This window comes from Etheostoma cragini, chromosome 16, assembly GCF_013103735.1.
Source record: "Etheostoma cragini isolate CJK2018 chromosome 16, CSU_Ecrag_1.0, whole genome shotgun sequence".
Taxonomy (NCBI): domain Eukaryota; kingdom Metazoa; phylum Chordata; class Actinopteri; order Perciformes; family Percidae; genus Etheostoma; species Etheostoma cragini.
In genome coordinates this window covers 20,226,618-20,243,884 of record NC_048422.1, presented here as the reverse complement: position 1 = coordinate 20,243,884, position 17,267 = coordinate 20,226,618, and the positions used below count along the sequence as shown (strand labels likewise).

Below are 17,267 nucleotides of genomic sequence, written 5' to 3'. Positions count from 1 at the left end.
AAGCGGACTGAACAAACAGTGCCGACTGCTGGCAGTGGAGGCGCTGTGGTTGTCATGCCCACAGTAAGCTGATATGACGTCAGAGTCCAAAGGTGACGTGATAACTCCATAGACAGTTAAAGAAAGCATATACATCCCTCTTTTATTTCAAGAAATGTTAATTCATTGAATTTTATGATAAATCACAATTTGCCAAGCCCCCCCCCCTCCTTAAGTTTTTTGATAGATTATTGTTTAATTTAGCCTAATGATCTAACATATTACTAAATAAACATATACATAAATAAACATATTACTCAAAAGTGTATTTAACATTCTTTATTATAGCATCAATATAATTTAGTTATCTATCTAGATCTAGTATATACTTTTAAATGCTGTCTATTAGTTTTTATTGTTTCTTACGTTTTCTTCATCTCCTGGCATCGGCTACCTTTTTGAGATTATGTGAAACCCATGATGTTTGACTTTGTATCATATTCCTAATAAAAATAAAAAAAGAGGATAGATCCCGCTATGATACACAGGTTTTAAATGTTTAATCACCCCACCCACATCAATATCTACCTACCTATCCATCTACATATCTATCTATCTATCTATCTATCTATCTATCTATCTATCCATCTACCTACCCATAATAATCATATGCATCCATCAGATGTTAGCATTAGGTGTACATGTGATGTCTTGAACATATCCTCTTGCAGCCACTGTCAGAGAACACTTTGTCAGATTTAGGGAAATACAGCAAATCTTTGGCTATTTTGTCTGCAATGTTCTGGTCTGGCCGAAGTCCTTTGGTCTTCATCTCAGCCATGACACACTGGACAACGTGCCGGTACTCCAGAGGCAGGAACGGGACGAAGAAGTCCACCAGGTTTTCGTCAATCAAACTTGAATGCCACAAGCCATCTACAGGAAGAGGATTAAGAGATACCAGCAGTAGTTGGCAAAAATAAAAGTCAAAGTAGAAGAATGGAATCTTTGTCTGTGTGACAGAAAATTCTACTCACCATTTTTGCTGTGGAATGCTGATGAAGCGAGCAATGTTTCCACATCGCTTAGCTCGATCTCTTCTCGGTCTCGTCCTGCTTTCCAAAAATCTAAAGCTGTCTGTGTGATGCTCTCCCCTCCAGCATTGCTAGAACAAAGATCAGAAACAGGAAACACATTAGTATCACATTTACATTCACCATCTATTAAACAATACACAATGTTGCTGCTATGCATACACAGTTTTTGTAAGCATTGATTTAATGATTTAATGATAGTGTAGTGGATACAATAGAATAAAATACCCAAAGGACAATGATATAAGATTTTTTTTTTTCAAACAGTACAATGAACAAATGAAAAATAAACCCTTGGGCTGACATTAATAAAAGATGTTTCTGTCTAGCAACAGTAGCATTTTAATGCAGTTCTGTGTCCTCGTCAAGCAAATCTCAGGAAACTGAAAGTGATGGTTAATGATGCAAAATGTGTTCTGCAGTGTATTGATGTCTGTATTACACATAGCCAAAAAGAAAAAAGTTGCAAACAGCTTCCTCCAATTTTTTTCTCAAAGTACATTTTTGTGTAGAGTATAAAAACTATGTATTAATCTCACTAGGCTCCTCAGACACCTATACCCCAAACACATTTCTGCTAAAGTTACCTTTGTGGAGTAAAATAATGTCCCTGGAACTTAATTATAAACCCTCTGGTGGTAGAAATACAAAGAGTTTCTCAAAACGTTCCTAGTCCCTAGGGGGAAGTCATTTAATACAGGCCTCTGGTCAATATCACTACATTTAGATAATGTAGTATACAATATTTCATGCCAGCCCTTTATGACAGCATTACAATTTGTAAAACTGTAAAAAAAATAAAAAATAAAAGAAATATCTCTCTACCAGTGATCCGTTTGCATAAACATATTAATTCCTCAGAATGCTTGTCACTATTGTGTTTTTCCCTTCTGTTGTTCAAATGAAAAAAAAAATCTGATTGGTGCATTGACAGATGCATTTATCCTGTCACCTGAGAAAGATGAAGATGGCTTTCCGATAGGAAACCTCATCCAGGTTGTTGTGGTACCCCAGGTACGGCTTTATGCCGTCAATCAAGCCAGGATGCATCTTGTCCATCTCATCAAAGATAAACATGGAGCGTTCACAGTTTCTGACATTGTCTTTGATTCGCTGCTGTAGCTGAGTCTGAAGAGAAACAATAGCATATTGAATTCATAGTTCAAACAGAAGAATGTCACTATGTTTCAACTGTGTCTACTTGATTTCATACCTTGTAGGTCTCAAATTTACTTTGGTGCGGGAAGTGAAGTTCAGATGTAAGCACATGAACAAAGCTGCTGTCCATTCCTTTCTTGTAAATATTGGCAGCAATCAGCTTACTAACAAAATTCTTTCCGATTCCACTCCGCCCGTGCAGAGAGACCACCAGGGGCTTCTTTGGGTTTTTATCTCTCATGAATCCATTCACAGCTTTCAGGATGACGCGTGATGCAATGTGCTGTCCAAACAGTTTGCTTTCCAGATCAACCTTGAAACCTAAAGAGTGCACAGCAGAAAGTCAACAGGATAGTTCTCTTAATTTAACAAGTAATGACATAACCCAACAGCTCAATGCCAGAGGTTCAGAAACAGAAATCTGACACTCCAATGACATCAAAATGAACACAAACATCAACTAACACATGAATTGGATTGCTTTTATTTAATTCTTGATGTGACCCAAAAATAATGTAAACGTTGCCTAAAGGGGTCAAAGTTACATTGGTCAACAACCTGCCTTATCTTCCCCAGTTAGATGTTGGGTTTGAAGGTCAATAATCACTTAAGCTATGCCTTACATTATCCTCTAGACTCAAATACAAGTTGTGGAGGTCCTTTGGAAAAATGGCCACAATGTCACGGGCCGATCTATTGCCTGTTTTCCCCGTCATCTTCTCTTTTCTTTGCCAATTTCACTCTTTCATCCTGAGAGTGCTCCAAGTGTCAGGTTGCATTGACATTTTGTGAAAGGTGTTGCATGTATGTATATAGTATGTAGGCTCTTGACTGTACAGTAGTAAATAATTACAGAAGTGTCTCCCTTGGTTTGAAACGTACTCAACATATACAGCATGAGGCATGAGCTTGAGGCATGTAAATGTGAAGACAGTTTACGTCTCACACACTCACCTTCTGCATCAAAGGATATCCATTCAGAATCACAACTCTCACTTGGAGTGTTGATCTTCTCCACCAAGAAAATAAGAAAATAACAAAGAAAGAAAAAGAAAAAGAAGAAAAATATTTTTAATGAATTCCTTATGATAACCATCTAATTCCAGAAGTAAGCCATTTTTATCTTATAAAACAAATCCAAACACGGTAAGACCTCAGTGACTCAGCATACCTTTTTATATGATAGCTTCCGCAAGGCAAACTTGTTGAACAGCATTTCATGAGCTGTTGTCAACCTGACCTGAAGCACCAGTTTACTGTGTGGTTTTTGGTATTTGTAAGTTTGTCTCAATATAAGAAAGCATGTGATTACGTTGTAAAAGTATATATATATATATATATATATATATATATACACGGTAATATGTATTAAAGCACAATATTAACTTGTACAATAAGGGCCTTAAGGTAAGTGCGGATCAGACTGGCTTATAACAAGTGGGGTAGAAACGGAAGATAAATAGGTATCCACCATCTTATTTTTAACATGGTCAAAATCACATTTACCAGCAGAGGGCAGTTGCACACTGCATATGGCGGTTTATATGTGGACAAACTAAAATAATTTGGACTTTAACAAAAGGATTATCTCATTCCTCTTTCTTAATATTTTAATAATCGTGATACTCATTTTTAGTTACATATATACAGTTTACATGTGTAAGAGATAAAAAAAAGCATATCTTGTTGGTTGCATCAAGCCACATGGCACTGGTGGCTGTTACGTGATCATATTTTCTTCTTATAAAGATTCTGACAATATCATGAAGTGCAGAGGGGACTGTGCAAGGGACTCAAACGGTCACTCTATAGTCCCCTAATAAAACACAGTGAAGTTTATAGATATGCAAAGAAATGAAGAAGCATCACACGTTGCATGAGTGTTGGGGTCATCATGGATACATATAATGTTTCCACATAAATAGAGGACAATCTAAGTTAAGTAGTTAATGTTAACATTATTAGGCCTTTACTTAGTTTACTAACTAAACTCACTGGTCGGTATATACCTTCTTTCATATGAATGTGCCCTCAGAAGTTTGTTACCAACTAAAACAAATGAAAAAGCAAATGAATGAACATAAATAAAAAACACACAAGACAAAGACCACTTATTGCCTTGAAGACTATGAACATAGTTACAGTATGAAGTGTAACAAGTTAGCAAAATAATTTTTTAACAAAAATCTAGCCTAACAAGGCTCCAACCAAGTTGTTCCGATGCTATGATTTAAAGCTACAAACAAAAAAGAAAAATGACGCAGATAACTGTTCCCAAAGCACCATCTCTCTCTAAACCCTTTCCTTGTCAGTTTCCCTATCCGCTACAGTCTAGGCTGGACTGCATTACCAACACCTACATTGTCCTCCTCTACCCTTGTTCACTTAAAAAGCATCCTGAAAGTAATTCATACTGTACCCCTGGATGAGTTTTGTGAAAGGAATGCACCTATAAGGAGCCAAATATGAACTAAAACACTGGGCACGTTAAGTAAGGTTGAGTTTCTGACTTCAATGATAAATAATGCCCTCTCTTCAGCCCAATTATCATTGCAGCATTAGAGTACGTGACAGGTTTGATCTTTAGTAGAGACCACTATAGAAAGTTGTGCATGTGCATATTTACTGTACACGTCAGACCCTTAGGTCCCCCTGAACCACAGGTTTAAAGTCCACTAGAAGCGCAGGGGAACATTGTATTGTAGCTTTGACATTTCTAATTCAGTACTGGCCAACAATTAGTCTTGACCTGGTTATATTTGGGGAGATTGTCCTCTTAGAAAGCTTAGGCTGTGTCAGGAAAAGCCCACTGAGACAATGTATGCAATATTAGGCTAAACAGCATAATCTTGACATGACTTGATATATTTGAAATGGCAGACTCAAAATCTTCTGTAGATATTTTGACAATGTGAGGTAATGCACTCTTTTTGCTTTGTGTCATGAGGTCATCCTCTCTGGGAACCCTTTTATTTCATGATTATGTTTTTACAACATAAGCATACGCTTTCTAATAATAAGACAAGCCTGAGACAGAGAGGCTTTATAGATTCCAAATGTTTCCTTCAGTACCTCACCCTCTTTGCAGCCTCTGCAGCCCCTGGCTCTCATAGGTTTTGGCACACTTTGAGGATAGGATGTGGATTATGACACTGTATCCGAGAACAGTTTTAAAGCTAATCTTACAGCTGGATATGTATAGTCAATGCATGGACAAAATAAAATGTTTATAAAAAGATAGAGCAAAAAGGTCAGCATTGTTCTGGGAAAACATTGGATACTCCTAAATGACAAAGTATGGACTCTAATAAGTAGTGATATTTTAAACATATCAACCATGTTTTAAACAAACTCGGTAAGTGAAGTAAAGAGCAGTGATACATTCAAATCAGGCTCCAGATACATCTCCCTCCATAGCACTCGGGCTCCCAGTCTCCATGGCGCTGACTCCTGATCAGGATGGTGGTCATAAATCTGCCAACGCAGACTGTCTCCTGAGGCACAAGGCAAACAAAGGACCTTCGTTTTCTGCTTCTGCTGGTGTTTTTCCTTCCTCTCCTCCAGCCTGTCTTTGTGGCGGCGTGTCCTTCCTGGTGTTGAAGAGGTCAAATGGTGTTCCTTGTGTTCCAGGATCAGAGCTCTTCCTCGAGTTCCTCAGGTCGGCTCTTCGGGGAAGGGAAAAGGCACAGCGAGGGGACAGTGACTCCTGACAAAGCCCAGACTCCCCCGTGGGCCGAGATAACTGAGGGAAAGGAGGGATTTGAGCTTCCTTCGATAATGCTGTGAAAGCTGTGAAAAAAGGCTTGAAAGCAGCACTACACCCGCTCTGTTGTCCCTGCTTGAAGCACTTTCCTGTGTTATCTGTTAGAATCTCCGCAAGCACTTTCTGAGTAACAAACGTTTAAATCAGGTCATATGCACTATTCCTTTCATGCCTTTACATGACTGGCTTGAAAAAAGGCTTGCTTCCAAGCAAGTCTTTAGTTTAGTCTTTGGTCATAAAATGAAAGTGTTGGACAAATTAGGCCACTTCTACTTAATTCTAGGGCCTGAGAAGTCTGGGCATCTTCTCAAGTGGGAAAAATTAACTTTGCCTGCAGAGTAAACATGTCCAGTCCCTGTGGATTTTATAAAAATAATTTGATGACTGACACATTTTTTTGCCTGTTTTAAGATGTCTAACTCTGCAGTTACCAGGTGGGAAAATCCTATCACGTTCCTGAGTGGAGGTCTTTTATTCCCACTAATTTCTCTAGTGCTAGTTTATTCAGTGGTTAAAGAATTAGGGCACTTGAGGAGGATTTGGAGCATTAAAGGGGGAAACTGAAGGGGCAGGTCAACCTCTAATCTCACTATAAACAGAGGGCACTGCCACCACACACTGACCCCCACTCCCCCACTGTTCACCTCATCTAACCCTTGCCTTAACCCCCACCCTGTGGCGGCTCGGACTGGATGGCCACTTAAAAGAATCAAACCAGGGCCAAAGCACATCCTGTGAAGTCAACAATGAGAGGATCTGCAGAGAGAAGATCAGAGACTTGATTGGTAGGATAGATTGATACAAGTCAGATATATAGCATATATAGGCCATGTGTTAAAATATAACAAACAGGACTGTGCAGTGCAGTCACGTTTGTATTTGAATTGTTATACCCCTTAACACCACCAGGTGGGGTCACTGGTTTTGTCTGGTAACCGTTTTTTTTTCTCCCTTTTACAGTAATGTCTTTGTGGCAGTGCAGATTGCAGAACACACAAATAACTAAATTACAGTTTTATAAGAGTTTCCACCACTGGGGTATTTGAATTTACAAGAAAAATAGACAGAATACTTGGGCTACAAAAAAATATTGAATCTTGTAGCTACAGTGATCGTTCAAAAAGTTTGTTTTAATTTATTTTCTAATAAAATGAGACTAAAAATCTATCCTCCTGTCAGCACCCCTCCCACTCTGTTTTCTTGTCTTTTACACTGTTAGTTTTCCCACCAAAATGCATCAGACTAAGTTGTATTAAGAGTGTTATGTGATGCATTAGTTCAATGGTAATCTTCCTTTGGCTCTTGTTGCCATGCAATATAAGAAATAAGTCCAGGGGGCCTTCTTCGGACATGCTCATGGGCAACAGTAAGAAAGTGAAATATAAGGCCAAAATGATATATTTTGACTGATGTTTATATTTAAATATCAGTCACTGAGTTGATGTTTGTTGCCTTTTTAAAGCTGTTCTTATCGTCTTTTTTTTCATATCAACAATGGATCAAATAGCCATTAGTGGAAAGTAACATTTATTCAAGTACTACCCTTTAAATACTTGCAATGTACTGGAGTATTTCCATTTCAGGGAAATAGGAACTATTGGTTATTTACTTTTTACATGTTTCAACAGTTAGGCTAGTAACTTTTCAGATTAAGGACACAACTACAAATGATAAATATGATATAAAGTACAAGACTTTGCTGATTAAATCTGTAGTTTTCATTTTGTGACCAACGTAGTTGGAGCCCCTTGTCACGTTGCATGTTTTGATGAGCTGTTAGAAGGTCCACAAAAGACAAATTTTCTCATCTAAACCTCTCATAGGATTTTTCCTTACTACACAAACATGTCAAATTGTCCAAGATTTCACAAAGAAGGACTAAGCTTAGAGGAAACATCCCTTTGGAGGATCCAATCCCGATCCCTAAGTTGGGAAACACTAGACTACTGAACTGTATATAAATGACAAACTAGCACCACCTCAACCAGCTACAACAGTAAATTGCTGTTGCAATGACTGATTTACTGATGCTTTGATGCATCAGTATTAACAATCTAATGTCATAATAATAATAATAATAACAAGATATCATTCACAGGGGCCATTTGGCCCCTTCTTTATTCCCCTGGTCTTCAGAGGAAGTGATCACACCAGCTGTGGTCTCCCTCTGCCAGACCTTCCTCCACAGAGCTGCGGAGGAGGGTCTGGTTAGTCCAAACAGCATTCCAGGATGGGAGAAAAATGGGCTCTGGTTTATCAGCATTTTTAGTTATTTAACAGAAAACTCAGATTAGTCTAGTTGGCTGTCTGGATTTACCCTGCAGAGATCTGAGGAGCAGTTAAACATAAATTCCACCTACCTTACCTTAGAACTTGGCCTTCATTCTCAGTTACACATCTGTAAAGTTTCGTGACTGCATCTTATACAGCTGTGATGCTATGGAGATGACAAAATCTTCCATCAGATAGATGGAAATATAAACATCTAGGGAAATACTCAAAACAGCTTCTGCGTTAGTTCCCGCGTGTCTTTTGCCACCATCACACACACACACACACACACACACACACACACACACACACACACACACACACACACACACACACACACACACACACACACACACACACACACACACACACACGGCTGGTAAATATAGCAACAACTTTCAGGTTTTCATCAGCAGCGCCCATGCTGCGCTACCTTCAAGTGCCAAAAACCCAGTTAATGCAGGTTTAAGAAATTGTGTTTTATTTGAAATCAGAGTGACTGAATATATTAGAGAGGTAACCCATTGTCATAAAAGTGTTAGACACTTTTAGTCTGCTATCTGAAATGGATAGTGGTCACTGAATGATCTTGTTTTGCTTGCCACTAGATCCTCACCACAGGGTCGACCCGTTAACCCATTTAAAATATGGCACAAATCACCCAAAGCACTGGAGAAAACACATCTTCACCAAGAGAATTCAAACCAACTGTGTGTGTTTGTGTACTTTATGGACTGTGGCTTAGGTGAGAGACGGAGCCCATTAAACAGGTCAAGACACAGCTCAGAGAGGAAGGAAGAGTCCATTTGACACAGATAACCAAGGACACCTGCTCTCAGATCTGTTCTACTGTACTACCAGCATGAAAAGTAATTCAAAAACAGCGTGTTTAAATGAGTGAGATGTGGTTTGGCTAACAAATACTGTCAAGGCAATGCATGCCCTCCAAGGGGTTTCCTGCGGCACCCCGCGGAAAGCAGACTGCTCCACAGCAAAAAACGGGAACACAGCATTCCCAGCATGCAACAGGACATTACTGAGCAACAAAGAGATTACTGGAGCTCTACATGAAGACAGAGTGACAAAATACATTTCTACAGTACAATCACTGCCGTCATCCAACAAACACGCTGTCCCTATTGTTTCAGGAGCCCCTGCAGTCCACTATGTAAACATCCCCTCTGTACCCCATCATGACTATATTCAGACCCTGAGCAGGAAGTGATTTCATTTCCAACATCCGCCTCAGCCTTCCTCCTCTCTCAGGTGGTGAACGTTTCCCGCAGTCAACCTCCAGACTAAGGGGGAGGGGGGCAAAGTTAGATTTAGATAATGTTCTTGAATGGTAACCTCAATATAATGTTTGTCACATGGCTTTCCTGCAAATGGATTCTTTATATCCTGAAAACATGTATACGTGTGACTCGTGAGCTACAGTGTGTGGTTAGAGGGACATTTCATTTCATTTCTACTACGTGTTGTTTTCCACTTTCACCTGTAAGGGCATTACTCAACATTCAGAACATCAAAATAGCAGAAAACTAATTTTTGCTTTGTTAAGATATAGTGAAGTAATGGTGCCTCAGGGCGGGGGGGGGGGGGGGGGGGGGGGGGGGGGGGGGGGGGGGGGGGGGGGGGGGGGGGGGGCATAACATCACACTCATTATGTGTGTGTTATAATCCAAACCTCTCTGTTCTTTCTTTTGGTAGCCAGTCCCTCCAAATGCATTGGTAGCCGCCACCATGTGGAGGCAATCCCAGCCTAGACTGAATTATATTCAGTATTTTGAGTACATAGTCTTTAAATGTAAAGCTACTAAATTTATGTTTTATAGCTACTATATATATTACAATGTGAAAGGGATCACTTGTAGTGCTGAGCCTAGAGAGAATTATCACCTGCATCTGCAGTTTGGCAGATTTGTTGTAACATTATGAATAATGTAAATGTCTCTTGGTGTTAAAGTCATTTTAGAATAACCTTGAACCAACATAATAGCCACTGTGGACCTGTCCCATTGGCAAACACATTCAACCCCACGGTTTACAACAGAAATATGAAGTTGAGCCAAGGAACCTGCAGGGAACTAATAAGATGACGAAAAGGACCGACATGCTTGGCTGACAGTTGTAAAATCTTATGGAGGGAACTACAGTATAAGGTTCAAGCTGGGTCAAAGCCAAAAAACATTAATGGTACTGCAACAGAACATACTCACATACTCACCCACATGGACAACTGTGTTAACACTCTTTGTACAAGATTTGTAACCCCTGTTACAATTTGAGAAAAAAAAAAAATACATACATTTTCTTACAACAACACTGTTGGGACATAATATGTTTGAGGAAGAAAATGAATCACTCTTCGGTTTCCAGGTTGAGGGTCCAAAACAAGCCTTGAGTCAGTGTGAACTAATCCAGTCCATTTGTGAAAGCCTTTAAGCTGAACATGGGTATATTTTATTGTTTTAAAATGCCTGAAAACATGACAAATTTGACTCAAAATTCACGGGCAATGACCAAAATGAAAGAAAAATACTATGAGGAAATGCATCACAGGCTTATAAAACAAGATTATTGGCTAGTTGTAAGGCTTGGAAATGTAATAGAGATTATAAATTCAAATAATTTCTGTGAGGCGCCATAAGGTCGCATGAGCAAAATTTACATACAAAACGAGGACAGCAAAGAGTGTTTGAAGGTGACAGTGAAGACAAAAAGTTTTTTTTATCAAGAATAGGAGCAGCGAAAGGACAGGGACAAACCAGCCAAACACACCTGTGGGGACCTTCAAGATAACTGTATCTTTCAGTCTTTGTTTGCTTGTGTGTGTGTGTGTGTGTGTGTGTGTGTGTGTGTCCTTGTGGTCTAAAAGCTAAACAAACACACTGAATCGGGGTCAGAGATTCTTCAAACAGGTGTCTTGAGGGCAAGAGTCTCTGCTGTTAAAAAATGTCCACAGAAATGACAAAAAGATAACTATCTATTCAAACAAACCTGGTAATCACCAGAATTTGTGATCATATTGTTACGTAACTTTTAACAATGTGAATTAAGCAGAACTCCAACTGCAGATCTACAACTGGATCAGACGCAGGAGGGAACTATCTGCCATCTGTGAATCCCTGCTGTGAGAGGGGCTTGGGAACAACCTGCCGCAGACAGAGAAGTGAAGGATGAAATGAGGGGAACCCAAAATAAATGAAAGGAGGAAGCAACAGCAGGTGGGGGTGAGAAAACAAACAAACACACGGCTTGTTTTACACCCACCTGCTCCCCCGGCTGTCCTTCATCAGCTACTGACAGAACGGACTAGAGTATAACAACTGGAAAGTGAACTAAACAATTATCAATAAAAAGAGCTGGTGAACATAGTGAAGCACGTAGCAGCTAAAAAGCCAAATATGTCCTGCAGGAATTGGTGGAGACCAAAAACAGAGCTTAACGAAGAGTTATTACACATACTTATTAGGATAATTTCTGATAACCAAATAATGTTCAAATCAATAAATGGTGTTCGATTGTTGTCTTACATTAGATCAAACTTTTTATATGTGTAAAACAACCATGTAGTATTACATGTTAAATGATAAAATGGACAAAGAAAACTAGTTCATGTAAAAGTAGTGGTCCACTACTCCATTATAACAGCTTTTAACATTTAATCCTAACTTCTTGACTTTTTATGAAAAATAGAATTACTTAAAATCTGAATTTTATTTTAGAATATTCAGTGGTTTATATTATATTACCTACTCGCAACTAATTGACAATTGTTAACAGAAAATGTTTCAATACCCGAGCACCTACGGTGTAGATTGGACTATTCTTAATTATGCACATTTATATTTTACTACCTTTTTTATCTTTTCTGCTGTTTCTGCAGTTAATATCTTTTTTAATGGTTGATAAATACTGTATTAATATCAAATAGATATGTAAAAGATTATTTATGTTTATAAGAACTTATTTTGGGTTGCCACATTGCGAAAAACCCATCCAACTGTTTACCCTCCTCCAGCACAAATAGTTGATTAAAAAAAAGAAAGAAATATTATATCAAGTACCAGAAACAAAGAGGATTTTCATGTGGCCTTCTCAGGTAGAGAGCCTGTCTCAAACAGATAAGTACTCTCAACACACACACACACACACACACACACACACACACACACTAAAAGCTGTGAAGAGACGCTGAGGAATTCAATAGGTACCAAAGGCTCAGCTGTGAGATAAGAGTTAATTGCTTTAAGTTTTTTGACGAAGACGAAAAGCGAGAGGTCGTCAAAGCCGTCTGCAACCTTCATACTTCGCAACTCTGGGAATCCTTTCATTTACTCTCCCTTTGCGCAGACACACACACACACACACACACACAGACCCACACAGACAAAGTGGCAGAGGGTCAGAGACGCTGATAAGAGCTGCTAGTGAGGCTGGTGATCAGTGTTCAAAAGCCATCTGTGCAAGTGTGTGTGTGTCTGGATGTTTGTGCTCCTGTTTCAGCTCCCCATCCCCCTCACTGCTATGATTAACTGCCACACATCATGTCGACACAAATATCAACACAATTAGAAATTCTGCATTCATCTAAAACTTTGGTCTGATTCAAATACTGGTGCATCAGTGTTAACAAATCCTAAATTTGTCATTAGATCCTTTATGTTATGTGGCCAAGGGCAATCTCTGTTAACAGAAAAAAAAATTATGTTGCAGTGGTGAAAGAAATACTCAGATCTTTTACTTTAGTGAAAGTAGCAATACAGTGCAGAAAAACTAATACTAATACTAGTAAAAAGACCTGCATTCACAAATACAAATGTATTTGCATAAAAAAATACTTAAAGTACTAACAGTAAAAGTATTCATTATTCAGATTGGCCCATTTCAGAATAATATATATATTGCTAGATTATAATAAATTATGTATAAATATGTTCACTTTAATGGTGCAGCTGGCAAATGTGGAGCTCATTCTTAATAACTTAACATAATGATGGGTAGTAATCTATAATACATTTTAATTTATTAGTTTTATTAATTTATTACATTTAAATTTATTTTTATTGAATTATATTTTGTGTTAACAATCTGAATATGTTAAAAGTAACAAATCATCAAACAAATGTAGTGGAGTAGAAATTAAAATATTTCCTTCTGAGATGTCATAAGGTATGTAAGTATAAAAAAGTAGCAGAATATGGAAACACTCAAGTAGAGTACACAAGTACCGCAAAGTTGTATGTGAGTACAGTACTTGAGTAAATGTACTTAGTAACTTCTCTCCACTGATAGAGTGGCGAAGGTTATGGTTTAGTTCAGTGGAGTGTGAGGGTGACATCAACAATTGTGTTAGGCCCCCTTTGTGTCCGGTAGTCTCTGATGGCGCCTTTTCATGTGAGAGACCTTCCTTTTTCAAGCTGATATTCCCTGAGCACAGACTGACAGGCTCTCTGGGAAGACGGATGGGCCTGCAGAGACTTGTTAAAAGGGGGGAAATCTTACCGGGCTCCTTTGGCTGGGAGCAGACGGGTTAGGCACTCTCGAGGTCATTGTCCCACACATTAGCGGCCTTTAAATATTACCACCAATCACAGAATGCAACAGGCATTCATATAGTTTCTGAGAGGGGAAACCTGAACTCATTAATGTGTGTGCATACATGATTAAACTGAGGGGGGGGTCCCAGTATGGGATTTCAGCACTTCATTACGTTTGTCATTGAGGGTTTTGCTCTTTGCAAGATGTGTTTTTTAGTGTATACGTTACATGCTGGGAAATGGTGCAGATGTTGCCAATGACAGGGACCCAAGAGTATGATTAAGAGGCGGCGAGACAGAAACACCAAAATGTGCATCCGTGCAGCAGGAAACCCAGTCATGGGGCTTGTTATGTGTCCTTGAATGCAACCTAATCTGGACCCAGTGTGGTTGAGGAAGAATTGAATTTATTTTTCTTGAGTTATTTAAAAAATAAACTGGCGGCAGGGTCGACGAGCCTGTCCGTGTACCTCCTGTGGTGAATTATAGGCTAAAGTGTGGTGCATATCATTTCTCTTTTAACACACAATTCTTTGTGCAAAGGTTTCCCCCTGCAGAAACCACAACAAAAGGTATCTATTTTGCACCTTTTTACTGTTAGCAGAACAGCTACAGATCACCGGGCAATGTTACTGTCCAAACAGACCACCTTCGTTGCCTAACTGCTCTCTTACATCACAGATTTCTAACTCCACTGCTCTCCTGAACAGCGGGGTTTTGAACCTCTTTTATCCCCATCTCAGTCCACCCTTCCCTCCTGTTCATCTCCTCATCTATCAGCCTGCACTAGACTCATATATTATTGTAGCGTTAACACAGGGAAGCACCCGTCAGCCGGAAGATCTGCTTCTGGAGATTGAGCCAGTAACTAAATGGCGCTTCCTGTCTCCCACCCCTTATTCCCCTTCTAATGTTGCCTACAGAACCATTACATCAACATTAAAAGCCTCATGCTTTAGCCTTGCTAAATGATTTCTATCCATTCAAACTGTAGATTCAAGCTGTATGCTTATATAACCTACATAAAAAACAACAACCTGTCATTCATGCTGTATGATTATTATAAATAAAATGTATTATTATTATGCAGTCAACCAACTGTACCTGTGCAGTGGCTGGGATGAATGAAATACTGATATTTTCCGTTATGGAAACAGCCAAGGTTAGCATATTTAACTAAAAGGAGTCATTTGCATGATGAACATTTGTCACATTGAAATGAATTGTGACAAAATAAACAGACGAGGGGAAAATACAGACCTGGAGCAGCAAACCCAACGTGAGACACCCTCGTTCAGCTCTGCCAAGTACATTTTGCTAACTGCCATTGCCCACCACAGTCCCTGCGGCAGAATGCCATATGAATCAGAGGTCACAGGTCACAGCAGGTTTGCATTGAATCAAAAGCAAAATACACGCCGACACATGTTACAGATGTATCCTCCACTTCTCACCATCGATGCATCTACATTTAAGTCAAGGGATCGAGGGGAAATTTAAGTTTGGGCCAAACAGGGCGGATAATCATAACCAGGCTGGCTTTGGCTGAGTGGAGTCTCAGACAATGAGGATCCAAAAAGGGCAACAATTGGAAGACGTTGCTCGCTTGCTGTTAAACGGCGGGGTTAACCTAACTGATGTGCGTGGAATAAAGGTTGGAGCAGCAAATCTCGTCCGCTTTTCTTAGCGTTGGTCAGGGTGGGGCCGAGCGGAGAGGCGAAGGGTGAGCAAGTGTGCAGGATTGAGATAAATTCAGAGGGGAGTCGAGAGGAAGTGCTCTCACATCACTTCCTCTCTTTGTTTTAGCCGCTATTTTCAAGGCTTGGAATTTAGTTCCTGTCAAGAGGTGAAGGAATTCAAAACAAGTTCATTAACCTCTGTGCTGAGGTGGAAAAGGACTCTGTGTGTGTGTGTGCGTGTGCATCTGTGTGTGTGTGTGTGAATGAATGAGTTTGTGGAAAGGGCACTGCAAGAATGCATGTGCTTTACTCTCTGTGGCATTTTAGATAGATTCTCTGTCGTCAGACTGAGCCAGCCCAACCACATGCATACGGTTTCTTAACAACTGTGTGTGTTGTATGTTCTGTGTGTGTCCCAGGGTCTGTGGGAGAATGACAAACTCAAGCACCACACCCTCCTCACATCCTGGGGCAGGCCTGTCCTTGTGTGTCTCAGCCCTGCAGTCCCACACTCACATAAATACTGACCCTTAAAAGGAAGTATGTGTGTAATTGTGTGTGTACATGTGTGCGTTGTCTGTGTGGGTTGCATAGGTCTGTGCAGTGCAATAAAGCATTATCAACGTCATATGTACCGTGAGTTTTCTGGTAGTTTGTTCCAGATATGATATGATAGAAAATGAACGTAACGTGTATGAGTCACATATTTGGTAACTTGTTCCCCTTAAACTAAACCTAATTTGGCTACAAGTTTGTTCCCACAACTCCAAACTGCTAGCACGTCCATTGTAGCTGGTGAAGACAGGATGTCAGTTCCGCACCATCAGTACGTCTACAGGCTTTTGTGAGTAAGTGGGCACATCTCTCCGGGGACATCTAAATGATGCCCAGTTCTCTGCAGACAGACATCCGGAAATCCACCATTTTTCTCCACAAAGACCTCAGTCCCACTAATGACTCTCTAGGAAACTGCAGTCAGCAGCAGAGGGATTTAAAGTGGAATAGAGCAAAATGTTTCCAAATCCAGTCTGACGAGCTCTGAGACATGTGCACATTAATTCTCACCTACTTTTGGCTTCTTGCCCCATTTAATACAAAATGATGAGTACTTGTGTGAATTTACACATTTTCACTTTCATTTCTTCAGCTGTCCGGTCAATAAAAGGCCTGGAAATGCCCCCAAAAATAATCTTTAACAAAATACTGGTTGGTGGTTGGCTTAGTTTTTGTATGGATTAAACATACAAGATATTATGTGTTAATTAGTGAACCTTTGAGGTTCCCGTTCCAAATTTGTTACCTTTGAACAGAGCCAGTCAAGCTGTCTCCCCTTGCTTTCAGTCTTTATGCTAAGATAAGCTAATTGGCTGCTTGCTAATGGCTAATATCAAATAAATAAATAAATAAATATAAATAAATTCAAAGCCAACTACTCTTCATGTATGTCCATGTGCCACAAAAGAAAGCACACTGTATGATAAACACGACTCTGTTCCGCTAAGTTCAATCATGAATGATAAGATCCAGTGCAATGAAGCTCAGCACTTGCACTCCTTACTATAACATGCTTTTTTGGCACCACTTATAGGAAATGCAACCGCAACAGTGTAGCTTTTCTATACAGTATTGCACACTTGGAATAACAAGCCCGTCTCCAGTGGGCAGAATTGAACAATTGTGTGTGATTTTGTGATTAACGTTTTGGTGGAATGTATTGAATAGTCATGTCATCCTTGTTGTAGTCTATCTCAACAGCGTTTCATTCCCGGGATTGTTCAGG

At 39.6% G+C, this 17,267-nt stretch overlaps 1 protein-coding gene across 1 annotated transcript in view; it reads right to left on the bottom strand.

Moving 5' to 3' along the window:
• Positions 1 to 377: 377 nt before the first annotated feature.
• The window catches only part of LOC117959278 (torsin-1A-like), a 25,831-nt gene continuing 8,941 nt past the window's right edge, over positions 378 to 17,267 (bottom strand). Inside the window, exons 2-6 of the mRNA XM_034896322.1 lie at positions 3,186 to 3,240; positions 2,287 to 2,552; positions 2,026 to 2,201; positions 1,017 to 1,144; positions 378 to 915 (exon numbers count right to left, since the gene is read on the bottom strand). Of these exons, the coding sequence (XP_034752213.1) occupies positions 671 to 915; positions 1,017 to 1,144; positions 2,026 to 2,201; positions 2,287 to 2,552; positions 3,186 to 3,240 (870 nt within the window). The 3' untranslated portion in view covers positions 378 to 670. The remainder of the gene's footprint in view (positions 916 to 1,016; positions 1,145 to 2,025; positions 2,202 to 2,286; positions 2,553 to 3,185; positions 3,241 to 17,267) is intronic.